At 38.4% G+C, this 16,257-nt stretch overlaps 2 protein-coding genes across 6 annotated transcripts in view; one reads left to right on the top strand and one right to left on the bottom strand.

Moving 5' to 3' along the window:
* SUV39H2 (SUV39H2 histone lysine methyltransferase) overlaps positions 1–11,316 on the top strand; it is a 30,349-nt gene extending 19,033 nt beyond the window's left edge. For 2 of the 4 annotated variants that reach the window (XM_075552343.1, XM_075552342.1), the window contains 4 exons: positions 1,290–1,961; positions 3,211–3,357; positions 5,820–5,949; positions 6,944–11,314. In XM_075552343.1, the coding sequence (XP_075408458.1) occupies positions 1,293–1,961; positions 3,211–3,357; positions 5,820–5,949; positions 6,944–7,050 (1,053 nt within the window). In that variant the 5' untranslated portion in view covers positions 1,290–1,292 and the 3' untranslated portion in view covers positions 7,051–11,314. Of the gene's footprint in view, positions 1–1,289; positions 1,962–3,210; positions 3,358–5,819; positions 5,950–6,943 lie in introns of all 4 variants that reach the window. The other 2 variants (XM_075552341.1, XM_075552344.1) reach the window with 2 other exon arrangements.
* A 182-nt stretch (positions 11,317–11,498) lies between these two features.
* DCLRE1C (DNA cross-link repair 1C) overlaps positions 11,499–16,257 on the bottom strand; it is a 53,031-nt gene continuing 48,272 nt past the window's right edge. Inside the window, exon 13 of one of the 2 annotated variants that reach the window (XM_075552340.1) lies at positions 11,499–14,566. In XM_075552340.1, coding sequence (XP_075408455.1) covers positions 13,683–14,566 — 884 coding nt within the window. In that variant the 3' untranslated portion in view covers positions 11,499–13,682. The remainder of the gene's footprint in view (positions 14,567–16,257) is intronic. The other variant, XM_075552338.1, reaches the window with a different exon arrangement.

Genomic DNA, 16,257 nt, shown 5'->3' with positions numbered 1-16,257 from the left:
TAGGACTATCACAGTGCTGCCACAGGCACCCTTAGTTTATGATAGTTATTACGTTTTTCAGAGAGCAGCAGAATGTATCCTAATTAATGTTTTTAATCAGTATTTATGAATTGATATAACTGAAAACTACAGGATGCAGTTTCATCACTTTGATATATCAGGAGGCAGTTTATGGTCTTGTTTTACTTGACAACACGAGGCCACATCTGTAGTTATTAGTCCAGAGGAACAAAATTTGATAAATGGAGGGATTATACTTTAGAATTTTGTCTTATATGCATTTAATTACCTTCATCAAAAGAAAGTTCAAGTCAATGGAGTGAAAAGACAAGATTTCTAGGTACCGTGGTGGCCAGCAGCAGTCTGAAGGATAAATCAAAAAGACTTATACTGTGGTAGACTGATTGATTGCCTGCTACTAATCCTATCGGGAATGAGTACAATTTAGGTAGTATACATTCTCTAGAACAGTCCAGTGGAAAAGTGCACATGTGAAACATGTGCAATTTTAAATTTCCTAGTCACTAAAGAAACAAGTGAAGTGGTATTAATTTAATTCAGGAAGCCCAAAACAATATCATTTCACTGTTCTGTGAGTCACATGATAACTTGTATTTACCTCTCCAACATATTCCACGACCAAGCTCATTCTTACCCTTTTCACATTAAACATCTTTAAAACATTGGAGATATTTTACAATCCCCTCTCCCCTTTTGTACTAAGTCTTTGAAAATTTGGTTTTGTGCTTCGAGCACATTGCAATTACCCCTATTTCAGGTGCTCCATAATCACACGTGGCTAGTAGCAACTGTATTTAACAGAACATCTCTAGAGGATCTATGGAATGTGTGCCCATGGTGTTAAGAAATGTAACATCCCTTACAACTAGCGTGTAATACTAAGATACAGACCTTAGAAAATACCAAGTAAGCCGCTAATCTAGGTCATGAATTGCTAGCATTGGGACCACTATTTCCATGAACAAGATACTTTTTCATTTAACCTAGTCACCGTTTAGTTAAAATATTCATGAATTTCAGTATCTTTCATCTGTTTCTCCTGACAGCCCTCTCTAACTTATTAGCCATGTTGTACCACATCTAAATTCCATACATATTTTATATAATAGAAAGGAAAATAATTTTTCATGACTTGTACTTAGCTAGCAAGCTATATATAACTCTGCATATTCTGAATTGTGTTAAGAAAAATGATCATAAATACCCTTAAGATACTTATATCATTGAGACAATCATAATCTGATTTGCATTTTCTTTTGTATTTTAAGGACATGGAATATTATCTTGTAAAATGGAAAGGATGGCCAGATTCTACAAATACTTGGGAACCTTTGCAAAATCTCAAATGTCCATTACTACTTCAGCAATTCTCTAATGACAAGCATGATTTCTTATCTCAGGGAAAGAAAGGAAAAGCAATAACTCTAAAAGACAATAATGAGGCGTTGGAACCTGCCATTGCTGAATACGTTGTAAAGAAGGCTAAACAAAGGATAGCTCTGCACAGGTGGCAAGATGAGCTCAACAGAAGGAAGAATCATACAGGACTGATAGTTGTGGAGAATAACACTGACTTAGAGGGCCCGCCTTCGGACTTCTACTACATTAATGAATACAAACCAGCTCCTGGAATCAGTTTAGTTAACGAAGTTACCTTTGGGTGTTCGTGCACAGATTGTTTCTGTGAGAAATGTTGTCCTGCTGAAGCTGGAGTTCTCTTGGCATACAATAAAAACCAACAGATTAAAATACCCCCTGGCACCCCGATCTATGAATGCAACTCAAGGTGTCAGTGCGGGCCGGACTGTCCAAATAGGGTTGTACAGAAAGGCACCCAGCATTCTCTTTGCATATTTCGAACTAGCAATGGCTGTGGCTGGGGTGTAAAAACACTGGTGAAGATTAAAAGAATGAGTTTTGTCATGGAATATGTTGGAGAGGTATGTCCAGCCCATCACATAGCAAATTGTGTGCATATAAAATTTGCATTTTTTAAAAGTAACCTGTTTGCACCAGTAACATTTTTGATGTTATGATAGGTTTTTCTATATGCAGTCATGTGGAAATACATTTGCAAGTCTGTGAGAAGAGCACTGGCATAGTTAAAAACATAAACTAGTACATGAGCAAAAAAGTAGCTATGATGATGAAATGGATCTGTATGTTAGCAAACATTCCTTTGTAGTCAGTGAAACTGGCATTTGTGTATTTTAAAGTGGGGTCACTAAAACACAGATCTAAAAAGATGCTCTCATTGAAACTTCTGAGTTGTAATTTCCTCCTCCATTTGACCAAATAGTCGATTATAGTTGACGAAACTAAGTTTTCTGTCAACACAAAAGATAATGTAGAGTTGATCAATGCTTCATAAGCAAGTATTTTTTAAAAAATTTTTGGATTCACCAGAAAATCTAAGCTCTATCCTAATGGCTCAGATATGGTAAATCATGAAAAGCAGTCTCTAAATAGCCTTACAAATAGATAAAAATTAATTAACTATGCCTATATTTATATAACTGTATATAAATAGTATTTGCTGTGTTACTGTCCCAAGCAATTCAGATGTCACTCATTGACCTTTTCAACTCTCTGTGACGTAATACTAGCATTTCATTATTATAGATGAGGACACAGGCTCAGAGAATCAGGCAACTTGCCCAAGGTCTCGTGGTAAAAGTTTACAGTCAAGCTTCCAAACCCAAAATCCAGTCCGTGTTTTTTACTCACACCAAACTGCCTTGTCCTGAGTGAAGATTCAGCTGTGACATGTAAATTTAATTTTGCATTTAATTATGTCCTATAGATCTATAGCTGTCTGGCTCTTTGAACATCTTAATAAATTGTAATGACAGCCGTGAAATGGTTTAGCTTGTCTATTGGGCTGTCTCAAATCCTGTTTGAAAAGTTGTCATTTTTTTTAAGTTGTCATTTTTGTGCCCCATCATTTCTCCTCCATTCACTGTCCTACCTCTTGCCAACTAACTTTTCTAGAATAGTTGTGTGAATGGGTGTTTTGATGGTAACAGTTGAATCTCCTATTTAACACTCATAGGCATTGATACCTGAGGAAGCTTTGGCATGTTGTCTGCCAAGTTTGTTGGTCTTCCGTTGCTTTGCATATTTACAGAGGAATGTTTCATCCATTTAGCAATATCCAAATACCTTATATACTGTAGTTTTTTCTTTCAGGTAATCACAAGTGAAGAAGCTGAAAGACGGGGCCAGTTCTATGACAACAAAGGAATCACGTATCTCTTTGATTTAGACTATGAATCTGATGAATTTACAGTGGATGCAACTCGATATGGAAATATATCTCATTTTGTGAATCACAGTGTAAGAAATACTTAAAGTATCAACAAAACTAAAATCAAATTTAATACTGCTTGGAATGATCTCGATAGTATGAAGAATAATTATCTTCAAACTAGTTACCCTTTAAAAGTGCTTCAAATTTCCATTGTATTTTAAAGTGAAGACTACATCCTTTAAATCATGGTATTATTGCTTATTTTAAAAAGCAAATACGAAGATGCTTACCACACACCAAGCATTTTGCAAGACTTTACATTTGTTACTTCATGTAAGCTTTCCAACACCTTAGATGGTAAATCTTATATCAGGACAAAATTAATGAGCAGAAGAGTGTAATGGTGAGAATTTTAAGAATCACAACTTTAGAGCTGTCTTACGGAAGTTACTCAGCTAAATTTTAGGATGTATAATTCTTCAAATTTAAGCTTGTCAACTTTTTTCTAAAATCATTTTATTGGGGACTCATATAACTCTTATCACAGTCAATACAACAATTGTGTCAAGCACATTTGTACATTCGTTGCCCTCATCATTCTCAAAACATTTGCTCTTGACACCAGAGGATACATTCAGGGGAGAAGCCCCATGTGTGCAAAAAAAAAAAAAAATTTTTTTTTGTTCTCCACTTAAGCCCTTGGTATCAGCTCCTCATTTTCCCCCTCCCTCCTCAATCCCCCGCCTTTCTCATAAACCCTTGATCATTTATAAATTATTACTTTGTCATATCTTACAATGTCTGACATCTCCCTTCATCCACTTTTCTGTTGTCCATCCCCCAGGGAGGAGGTTATAATGTAGATCCTTATGATCGGGTCCCCCTTTCCATCCCACCTTCCCTCCACCCTCCTTCCAGGTATCACCACTCTCACCACTGGTCCTGAGGAGTCATCTGTCTTGGATTCCTTATGTTTCCAGTTCCTATCTGTACCAGTGTACATCCTCTGGTCTAGCCAGATTTGTAAGGTAGAATTGGGATCATGGTAGTAGCGGGGAGGTAGCATTTAAGAACTAGAGGAAAGTATGTTTCATTGTTGCTACACTGCACACTGACTGGCTCTTCTCCTCCCAGCGACTCTTCTGTAAGGGGTGTCCAGTTGCCTACAGATGGGCTTTGAGTCTCCATTCTACACTCACCCTCATTTACAATGTTTTTTTTTGTTCTTTGATGCCTGATAACTGATCCCTTCGACACCTTGTGGTCACACAGGCTGGTGTGCTTCCATGTGGGCTTTGTTGCTTGTGAGCTAGATGGCCGCTTGTTTACCTTCAAGCCTTTAAGACCCCAGACACTATATTTTTTGATAGGCGAGCACCATCAGCTTTCTTCACTACCTTTGCTTATGCACACATTTGTCTTCAGCGATCATATCAGGAAGGTGGACACACAATGATATGATTTTTTTTGTTCTTTGATGCCCATGTCAACATTTTTATATATAAGAATTTATATTTGGAGTATTTAGGGCTCATTTCCTAAACTAAATATGAATCTTAGTCATGTTTGAAAGGAAATTTGGGATACAATTGAAATTTTAAATCTAGAATCTTTCACCCAAATCGTGTACTCTGCACACATTATTTCAAAAATAATAATTATATCTTCTAAGTGCCAGGCATATTCATAGAACATTAGACTTACGAGGGTGACAAGATCTCTATTGAATAAATTAGAAACATTTATCAGAGAGTAAGCTATATAGCAGACAATAGTAAGAGAGTAAATCGTAAGGAACTTTTGATGGGCCTCTTATCAAGAAACTTTATAATTAGTACAAAGGGGCCTTTTAAACATTTTGGGGAAATTCCATTATTGTATTTTTCTCCCGATTTTTACAGTCTCCTCATAGTTAAATGTCAGGGATCTTCTCAAGCCTTTGTTAGTTTTCTGATTTAGTTACATCTTGCAGAAATTTGTTTAATGATAAATTTGAGATACTCTTGAAAATTAGATCTAGTCAAGGGTCAATTAGTTATTCTGATTTCTTAAGATTCACTGGCTGTCACTTCTTGCATATGCCATAGTTTAGTGTAAAATTAAAGACATACCAAGCCATTTCAAATTAAAGCTAAAGCAGTGATTCTCTGCTGAGTATCAAATTGGATTTCTGTAGCTGATTTGAAGTCATAAGTAGAATTATTCTAGTTCTAGTCTGCCTTACTGAAGTATTTACAGGTTAAGATGATGTGTTTCCTCCGATTTGCATGCAGAATAAGAAGGACTAGATAAAATAGAATTGACAAAATGGGAATCATTGTGAAAGCTACATCCTGCATACATGGAGATCTCTGATGTTTGAGCTACTTCTAAGCCTGAGTTTTTCTATAAGCAAAATATTGTTTTTAAGTGTGAAAACGTCCAAGATCTGTGAGTAAGCAACTTAGTTTCCAGCAGAACTCTAAAAACTACTACGCTCAGAAATTAGAGGATCTAATAACTCATTCATATGATTATTACCTAAATGGGCTCTATTGTTCCTTTTTAGTGTGACCCAAATCTTCAAGTGTTCAATGTTTTTATTGATAACCTCGATACTCGACTTCCTCGAATTGCATTATTTTCCACAAGAACCATAAAAGCTGGAGAAGAGCTGACTTTTGATTATCAGATGAAAGGTATGGTTTTTCAAATAAAGTTTTAGTATCGAGTCTAATCAGCATAGAAAGACTAGATTGCCCGATTCAAACTAATGTTCGAGTTGAGAATATTGAGGCTAAACAGGGGTCTTCTGACTCAAGAAAGTAGCTAGTGACCGACATCCCGGCCTGGCGGGCTTTTGACACTCTTCCTCATTGGGCTGCTTCCAGACTTTTGTCAGTTTCCATTTGGAAGCTTATTGGTTACACTACCCTTTCTCATAACTAATTATATCTTTAAAAATGAAATGCAAACACTAAGAGGTGCATATTCAAAGAATGAACATGTAATCACTCCTGAATTGGATGCTTGAATAGGATACCTATTCCTGTTTCTTTTATGTTGATGAATAGTTTTCTGAGAACGATCATCTTTTCATGTTACTTGCTGACCTTGCATTATATGTGTAAAGAACTCAGTGATTGAAGATGAGATTTTTCCCAGTAAGTTTCATCATTCAGAAATCCATTCTGACAAACAGCGAGGGACTTCAGGGGATTCAAGGAAACATCGCATTAGCTCTCAATTCTAGTCCCCAGGAACATTTTGAAGCCCCCTTGTATGGGCTAAAAGAATACACTTCACCTTTTACTGGTCCACACTTCTCCCGGTTCATAATAATGTGGTTCTGAATGTGTGCATTTGTTTCTCTATATTACGGTTCTTGGCTCTTGTAGAGTTGATTATCAGCTCCCAAAGCACCATGGGATGGGTTAAAACAGCCCCGTAGGGTTTTCTGGCTGTCGTCTTTTGGCACATCTCAGTCTTCATCCCTCACAGCTGCCCGGGGTAGGGTTTGAACCATCAATCTTTCAGTTAGCAAACAGGCTACCAGGACTACTGACACTCTTTCTCTCTTTATATACACAGAGGAAAGTGACCTTTTTTTAGGAGTTAACTTACTCTATAATCTTGAATGCATAAAGCTGACTATGTCAAGAGAAATTATTTTCCCTTTTTCTTTGTATACAGGTTCGGGAGATATATCTTCAGATTCTATCGACTACAGCCCATCCAAAAAGAGGATCAGAACCGTGTGTAAATGTGGGGCTCTGACTTGCCGAGGTTACCTCAACTGAACTGATGATCATTTTAGGATTTTTGTTGTTGTCTTTGTTTTCCCCTACTGTTTTAACAGTTCAGACAGACATTTTGGGTATATTTTTCATACTCTCAAGATTATTTCTATGTAATTTATCATTCAAATTCCATGTTTCAAAACGAGCTAAATGCATTGCCAAGGCTTCTGGGGAGGGACACAGGACTGTCAAACATGAACTTACTTGAAATGTACATATTGTTGGATGCCAAACACAGAAGAAACCTATTTACAGATCAACAGACACATACTTAAGTTTGTACTTAGAAAAATGTCTCTTTCAGCGGATGGTAAATGCAGAACTGGTATGTAACGATTGCTAAAGTCAAGCGTTCGTTTTGTCAAATACCTTGGAGAAATGGCTTACTTAAATTTGGACAAATATATAAATTCTACATTTGATATATTGTCATTCCTACTTACCTACTTAATACTTGCTGTACCTGTATTTGAGACAACTAGGTGACACCAAGTTTTATATTCTATTTTTTACTTTTATCATTAAAACACTGGCATCTGAGTGATACAAAAATTAAATGTAAAAAATTAGTTACAGCGTGATTTCCTACTTTGAAACTATGAATACCTTTGTGGGAGGAGTATGTGGTCTGATCCAGTGGTTCTTAAAAGACTTTTATACCCTATAGGTGAAGCCTCTGAAAGTGCCTCTAAAACTCCAGAACACATGGCCAGTGTGATTTTTTATTTTTTTTAAAGAACCAAGTGGGTGTTGTGGAGGAAATGGAGCATTTTAAGAGTACCTCTAAAACATTTAGGTCTCCAGATTGAGGACTTCTGATCTAAACACTACAAGAGACCCCTGTGAACAACTGTACGCAGTGATAAGTTTACAGACGATGCACTAACATTACAACTCTGGTAGACTTTTTTTTCTACGGATGCTTCTTTTTAAAATAATCTATATTTAGAACTGATAGCTTTATACATGAATTTTTTAACTGTAACAGAGCTAAACTTGGGTTGGCCCAAAGTAGCTTTTTGTGTGCCTGAATTATGAGATTTTTAATTGAATGACATAGATTTAAATGGGATCTATTAGGTTCTGATTTGGGGTGGTTTTTTTTTTTTTTTTTTTGGTTTTTTTTTACATTGTATAAAGCCTCAATCAGTTAAAAAAAAAAAGTGTTTTTGTCTCCTGATTCTGAGATTTTAAATCATGGTGTCCAATAAGCAAATAAATGCAGCAGATAAATTTAATTGCAGTATTCCTAATTCAGTTTTACCTAGCCTCATCCTTATGGTTTAGTGGCGTCAAATATAGGCCTGGTGAACTGACAAAAAAATTTAGCACTTCAAATATCTTAATTCCTAATCTAACTTCTCGGGAAGAAGTTAGAGTTTATTCGTTACATTGTTATCACATAACTTTCCTCTTGTAGATAAAACATGTTTGGAGCCTCTAGTATCTGCCAGCCAACATTTGCAGAATGTCTGAAGGCAAAACAGATTTTTTTAAAGCCATTTCTGATATTTTCTTTATGAAAAATTAATGATGTGGTATCAGCACTCACAAAGGGTCACAAGCTTATAGGTGGCACCCAGTTGGCAAGCTCCCTTTAAATTATGACTTTCGCAGTTTGAAGGATGTAATCTAATATTCGCTTTAGAAAGTCAGGGTTTTCCTGTCCTGTTTGTTCTTGTCTACTTGATTAAAACGTATGAAACTGAAAGACAAAGGAAAAATGGCTATCTTCAGTAAGCCTGTTCTGTCCTTAATATAAGTTTAACGGGGCTTTGCGATTTCAAGTATGTTTGCTGGCCGGGGTTACTAAAGAGCTGAATGGACCTAAGCAGTAAAGGAATAGAAACTGCGCGCGCACACACACAGCTGTGAAGAGCAGTCCGCTTTTATGCCAAGACGTAAACGCTTATCTGAAGTTGTCAGGATTTGTGCTTTCAAATGTAGAGCAGATATTCAAGGGTAAAATTTAGATAAGTTTAAAACATGAAGTCATTGTACAAATTATGTCAATGCCATTGTTTTCAGTGTCTTTTTAAAGGAGTTGTGATATACAACTGGTCATCTCAGGGTTTTTCCCCATGGGTGCACAGATAGACTGTGCTTTTTGTTTTTATCTTATAGCTGAACCATTTCTCTTTAGCAAAATAAATTTAGTTTGGCATTTGATGTTCGATTTTGTATGTGTTAGCTCACTGTTTCTAACTATTTTGCTATCATTTCTAGTAAGGCTACAAGAACGAGTGGGAAAATACTGATGTAAAAGTACTGACTACCTGCTGTTGGGATTCACCAAAGGCTTGTATGCACATCCTTTCAGTGTTACTGTTTCAGTGTGACTTTCTTTTTAAGAAAGCTTACTGTTGTCATGGTTCATGTATTTGAATGTTGAAGGTATAGAATTTTATATTTTATTAGGATAATGTGGATGAATATATCTGAAAATTTTAAAGTGTCATCAGTCACTACATACTTAAATATCTTGTCACTAAAGTGCTGCTTTGTAATTTCAAAGGGATTCTAGAACTCAGCCAACATTTGTTGAACAAGTCTTAGGCCTTTAACAGGTTGCTGTTATCATCCCAAATTTTCAACCAAGGAAACAGACATAACCCACTGCTATGGAGTCAATTCCAAAACAGACTTGTCTGTCACCCAGCTAGTAGGCAGAAAACCATCCTGAAGGTGGTGGTGGTTCACCAGTGCAGGCTCTATGAAGGTGATCTGGGCTGGATTCTCACTCGGCACATTCTGTCTACTCCTCCTATCATCTTCCTGTCATTGGACGTTTGCTAGGGGACTTGTCAGCAGTTAACAGGGTGACTTTCGAAAAACATGGACGCTTCAAATAGTTTAAACAAGCATTTAAGTCCTGGGACTCTTCTCTAAGACAAATGTACCTGGCCACAGAGTTTCTTCCCTTTCCATTTACTTTTGAAGCAGAAAATGGAAGTCACTACAATTCATCCTGACCATTTTATGGTACTATAGTATTAGGAGCCCTGGTGGCAGTGTGGTTACAAGTTGGGCTGTTAACCTCTAGGTCATCAGTTTGAAACTACCAGCTGCTCCTCAGGAGAAAAACAGGACTTTCTATGCCTGGAAATAGTCTCGGAAACTCACAGGGTCGCTATGAGTCAGTGTCAATTGATGACAGAGTTGATTTTTTTATCGTCTTAGTGGTTAAGAGCAGACTCAAGGGCTAAATTGACTGTCCGAATCCTTGTTTCGCCCCGACTAGCTGTGTACCATAAGCTAATCTTTGAAATGGGTATAATAAATGTAACTACCTCCAAGGATTGTGAGGGGAGGACTCAGTGAGTTAATGCATTGTTCGTCAAACGGAGTGACCTCCACATACAAACATTAGCCGTGATGACTAAAGTATCTGGGAATCGTGTGTTTTGGTGCGCATATCCCTGTAATGTACCCAGCCAGCAAGTATGTTTATGTACCAGATGGCAGGCTCTCATAAAACAATCATGGTGGTAGTGTGTAATAAATTGGTGGCATGACTACAAAATGCTAAATATAAAATATTCTGAAGTGTTACATATGCCTTTGAATATATTTGATGCAATGATTTTGATAACCAAGTATAATTTGTGGAGCTGTAAATAAACAATGAAAAGTCTCTGGGTTTCATTAATAGGTTGTTGTAGTTGTGGCTAGGTATCAAACCAATTACTTCTACTCCCTACTTGTTCCAGTGATGTTCTGACTCCTTTTGAGTTTGTGTAGCTACTCTCAGGAGGCAGAGAAAATGGAGTGGCTATAACTACAGTCCATCCCCATGTATTGTCACATATTTTAAAAATAAAATTTCAGGACATAAATGTACATGAGCAGCTGAGCTAGAAAAGTGATCATTCTTTTACTGATGAGGTTAGGATTTTGAAGGGGGGGGGGAAATCCCTGTATTTGTTCTTCCTTTGCCCCCCTGGCACCTTATTTTCATGCTAGTCTTTGTTATTCACATTGCTAAAACGGAGTATGATTTAGGGCAAAGACAACTTCTAAATTGTGTGTTCTTCCAAGACCAATTAGAAATGAAAAAAGCAGGCTTCTCCACCTCTCTCTCGGTTTTAATCCAGATTAAACATGTCAATTGCTCCCCTCATTCTTTCTTTTTCTTTTTTTACATTTTATTAGGGACTCATACAACTCTTATCACAATCCATACATACACATACATCAGTTGTATAAAGCACATCCGTACATTCTTTGCCCTAATCCTTCTCAAAGCATCTGCTCTCCACCTTTGCATCAGGTCCTCTTTTTTTTTCCCTCTCTCCCCACTGCCCCCTCCCTCATGAGCCCTTGATAATTTTTATTGTTATTTTGTCATATCTTGCCCTATCTGGAGTCTCCCTCCCCCCCCCCCTTCTCTGCCGTCCATCTCCCAGGGAGGAGGTCACATGTGGATCCTTGTAATCAGTTCCCCCTTTCCAACCCACTCACCCTCCACTCTCCCAGCATCTCCCCTCACACCCCTCGTGCTTCCCATCATTCTTGTGTCTGTTTCTTACAGTGTGACACTGTTTAGTTTGTACCCTCACTATCCCCAGACATCGATGGGCAAAGCCTCATCTGCCCTGCTTTCAGCAACTGAATGGAACACTCCCATTTGAAGAAGTGAGAGCTGGCTTTCTGGGTCTGCACTGAACACCCACTTGACTGCCTCATGAATTTTAACTCTTAGAAGCCTACACCTGGGTCTAACTGGAACCCTGTTGGCCTAGAGGGTTACATTTGGAGCTGATAACCTCAAGGTCTGCAGTTTAAAACCAGTAGCCTCGCGGAGGGAGAAAGATGAGACTTTATACTCCTGTAAAGAATGAGTCTTGGAAACCCACAAGGGCAAATCTACTCTGTCTTATAGATTTGCTGTGAGTTGGAATTAACATGATAGCAATGAGTTTTTGGTTTTGTGGGTCCAATACTTATTTTTGTGCGAATGTTATTAAGTGTTAGTTTAACTGATCTATAAATTATGCTTTAGTGACTGTTTAAACTTGTTTTAAGTGAAATATCTACTATTTTCTTAATCTATGAAATAGCATGTCAAAATGTCCATGAATATTTTACTAGTCAAAGTATTAAAGTCTCATACAAAATAATACAAAAGCATGAGCCCACTATTGATGGACTAAGGAAGATGAGTCCACACATACTTTAGCAATTTAATTCTTAAGGAGTTTGACGAATTTAATTTGACTACTATTCACTCGGCTTAAGATATGTAACATCGTGTGAGATAAATGCGCTGATTTTTCTATAGACTCATCGATGTAGTGAAATCGATCTAAATTTATTCATTCTCAGGGAATGTTCCATGTGCATGTGAAAACCATGTATTCTGCTGTTACTAGGTGGTGGTGGTGGTGGTGGTTCTTGTAAGGTGTCATCGGACCGATTCGAACCCATAGCCAGCCCATGGAAGAGAGCAGTGCCTCGTGGGGTTTCCTTACCGTAGTCTACCAGAACAAATCATTAGGTCTTTCTTCCACGGAGCCATAGGTGAGTTCAAACTACTAACCTTTCAGTTAGCAGCCAAGCACGTCGTCATTTGGGGCAGCAGTTCCTTTTCTGGGTGGAGTATTCTATAAAGGTCAGGTTGTGCCAATTGTAGTGGGATTATTTTTCTATATTTCTGAGATATACTGAAGTCTCCAACTATTAATTGTACATATCCCTCATTCGCCTTTCAGTTGCTTATCTTTGCTTTGCTTCATATATTTTGAAGCAGTTGTTAGATATGCATATTTAAGATAATTGTTTTCTTGGTGAACTGACTTTTTTTTTTAAACGTTTTATTAGGGGCTATACAACTCTTATCACAGTCCATACAAACATCAGTTGTGTAAAGCACATCTGTACATTCATTGCCCTCATCATTCTCAAAACACTTGCTCTCCACTTAAGCCCTTGGCATCAGCTCCTCTTTTTTTTTTTTCCCTCCCTCCCTGTTCCCCCCTCGCTCATGAGCCCTTGATAATATAAAAATTATTATTTTGTCATATCTTTCCCTGTCCGACAACTCCCAATGAACTGACCTTTTATCATTAGGTTATTTATTTGATAATACAGCTAGTCTGGCAGATGAAATTCTGGTGGCTCCACTAGTAAGCATTGGGCTGCTAACCTCATCATCAGCGGTTCAAACCCACCAGCTTCTCTGAGCGAAATATAAGGCTGTCTGCTCCTGTAAAGCATCTGTATGTAGGGTTGCTGAGTTGGAATTGACTTGGCTGCTTTCTTTTAATTCATGTTTGCATGGTATATATTTTTTCCATTTTTTATTTCAAACTACTTATATCATTGGAATTAAATCTCTTATAGGCAGCACACATAGTTGGTTTAATTTTGAATTTCATTCTCACAATCTGCCTTTTTATTTGTCCACTTTGACCATTTTCATTGAATGCAGTTGATGGGGAAGCTAGGATTTAGTTCTGTCATTTTTTTTAAATTTTCATCCCACTTTGTGTTCCTCTGTGTCTCCCTTTCCTGGTTTTCCTCAGTCACTGTTCTGTCTTAATTTAGCTGGTGCAGTTTTGACTAGTAGCTCTCTGGCTAGGGGTTTTTTTGGTGGTGCCTCTAGAAATGAAGTGATTTTAATTCCTGAATACCTAAGAGTGAGCCTTCTTGTTACGTCCAACTCGGATACTCTCACCTGTGGCCAGTTTCTCATATAAATACTGTAAGTGTTCTTGTGGGGGGAGCTCGGCCTCTGGAGTTGAGGGGATTTCAAAATCTGAGGAGCTCTGAGAGTCTGCCTTAGTGCCGTGTTTCTCACTACTTCCAGCAGTTGGCTCGCCAACCTCAGGAACTATATTTGCATCATGAGCTCTGCTTTTCACATCAGAGCAAGCATCCTTTTGGTAATTTTGTTCTATCTGGGGTGCCGGAACATTCTCTTTGATTCTTGGTCTGTGGCCACTTTTGTGTAAGGAAGTAAAATCACTACAGTTTCTCTCTTGGGACGATAACAAAACTGTGTCTGATTGGCTGTCCCAGCCTTGACTTCCTTGTTCTGATATGTGTGTTGACTGAGAAGAAGTCTGGGAAGAGATGTGGGTTGATTCCCCATCAGAGTCGCTGAAAAGCCTTGGTGACTGAGATGCCCCGGCATCTGCAGAAGATGGGAAGTTTTCTGAACCATCATCTGCAATGTCATCATTTCTTTTAAAGAACACGTCCCACTGTGGCGCATCCACTTCAGACCTTATCGGGTGGGGTGTTACAGGGTCCACAGCCCCCTGAGATGAAGCCATACTGTCCAGTTCTTCCTCAGTTTCACTGTTGGATTCTGGGCAGTCTACAAAGTTGGTCATCGGAGAGATTTCTACACTCCCTTCTTTGTAGGCTCCTGTTGTTGGTCTTGGTTTTCTGGGCTGATTCTGTGATCCCACCGTCACTGAGAAGTCCTCAGGCTGAAGAATCTGCTGGGTTGGAACCTTGTGCCTTACCGGTACTGGTGGCAGGTCATCAAAGAGATCGCCAGCTTCCTCCTCTGAGAAAAACAAAACAGGTTTATATGCAGCAACATGCAAAGGGAGCCAGCCCGTGCTTTCCATAAAAATGCAACGACAGCAGTTAACCCTTGGCATCGCAAAGAACAGGGCGTTCGCTCTTCTTCAAAGAGAAATTCAAAGGCTCCTTATCCTTGGGATATTCTGGACACACTGAGTACCATTGTTCAGTCTCTCTCACGCCAGCTAATAGGCAGAACATGAGACCTGTGTTGCCAAAGAATGCTTTCAGCCTCAAATCAGGATTCCCACACCTAGCTGAGCGTTAGCTTCACCTGGCCAGTTTATTTAAATGTAACTTTCTGCAGCTCTTCTCAGACCCACCAAATCAGTACCTGAATCTGAGATCCCGCAATTGGATCTTTGTTTTGTTTTAAGTACTGCAGCTAGTTGTGTTCAAGAGCTGAGTTTGCAAACTACCCAAAAGAGGAGTTTGCACATCTGTGCTCTGTAGATAGTACATGCTTCACTGCTGGGTGATCCCATTAAAAGCAAAACAGACAAACAAAAAAAAACGCTGTCCTCCGACCCCTTGGGTTTTTCTCTTAGGAATGTTTGAGTAATACTTTGTGCACAAGCTGAGACACAAATTAGAGCAACTTTAACCCAAATACTGAATGAACTACATTAAGTATATTGCATACACAAAATGTCGATTAAAACATGAAGGCACTTAGAGGGAATACTTCCCTACCCTCAATAGCCCCCTAGCAAGACTAAATGGAATTAGATCCTCCTGAGACTGAGGAGGGAAGAAGGAGACAGGAAGAAGGCCAAGCGATGAAAGGCCTGGCAAACTGCTTTTAGAGTTCAGCCAGGAAAACACCAGGGGAGCAGTTCTAATCGCCACCACATGGGGGCACCGTGAGTCCGCCGACCCTGCCACTGTGAAGAGCAGCTGTGTCTGTAAAAGCTGATTCTGCTAAATCTGATGTTAACTTCTAATAGCCTTATTTAATAGATCCGTGTTTTTCCAAGGACAACGGATGTAGATGACCACTGTAGTTTTTAAAAGGCACTAGAGTCATGGACCGTAGAAGATAAAGTGCGGCTCCCATTTTACCAAGACAATGCAGAGGCCACAACACTAGCTTGTGGCAAAGTCAGAACTCAAGCCTAATTCTCAGGTTGAGCATTCTGTTTATGATGGTCTAAACAAAGGAGTGTATGAGTCTGGATCCACTTGATGGCAGTGAGTTTGGTTTGGTGGTTCTTCCAAAGGACTTGTGACCATGACGTCTGTTGAATTATTCTAGTCTCTAAGATAGGCTTTACTCTATGTAGTTGTTTTCGCTCTTCCACTGGTATACCAGTGAGTCCTTTTTAACGAAATATTTTTGTGTTATCTCTAAATCAGACAATTTTATATTTTTCAGGATCAGCCATATACCAATATCCAAGTATGTTTCAATTTGTACAATGCTCTAATTTCTCTAATTATAGTCACATCATCTCACCTGCATGCATCTGAAAAACAAATGATACGTCTATATATTTGGAAGCTTATTCTGACAATTACATAGTGCTCTTTCTGTTATAACCATATAAAAATCTTGAATTCTCTATATGAAAACAGAATGGCATATACTACTGATAAAGTCACAAGAAGTTGGAATCCTTGAAAGTTGACACAACCTGATAATTAAAAACACATCAAAGTTTTTCCTTTTAA

Source organism: Tenrec ecaudatus, chromosome 6 (genome assembly GCF_050624435.1).
Source record: "Tenrec ecaudatus isolate mTenEca1 chromosome 6, mTenEca1.hap1, whole genome shotgun sequence".
Lineage (NCBI taxonomy): Eukaryota > Metazoa > Chordata > Mammalia > Afrosoricida > Tenrecidae > Tenrec > Tenrec ecaudatus.
The sequence above is the reverse complement of the archived record's forward strand: the minus strand, read 5'-3'. Positions and strand labels throughout refer to the sequence as shown.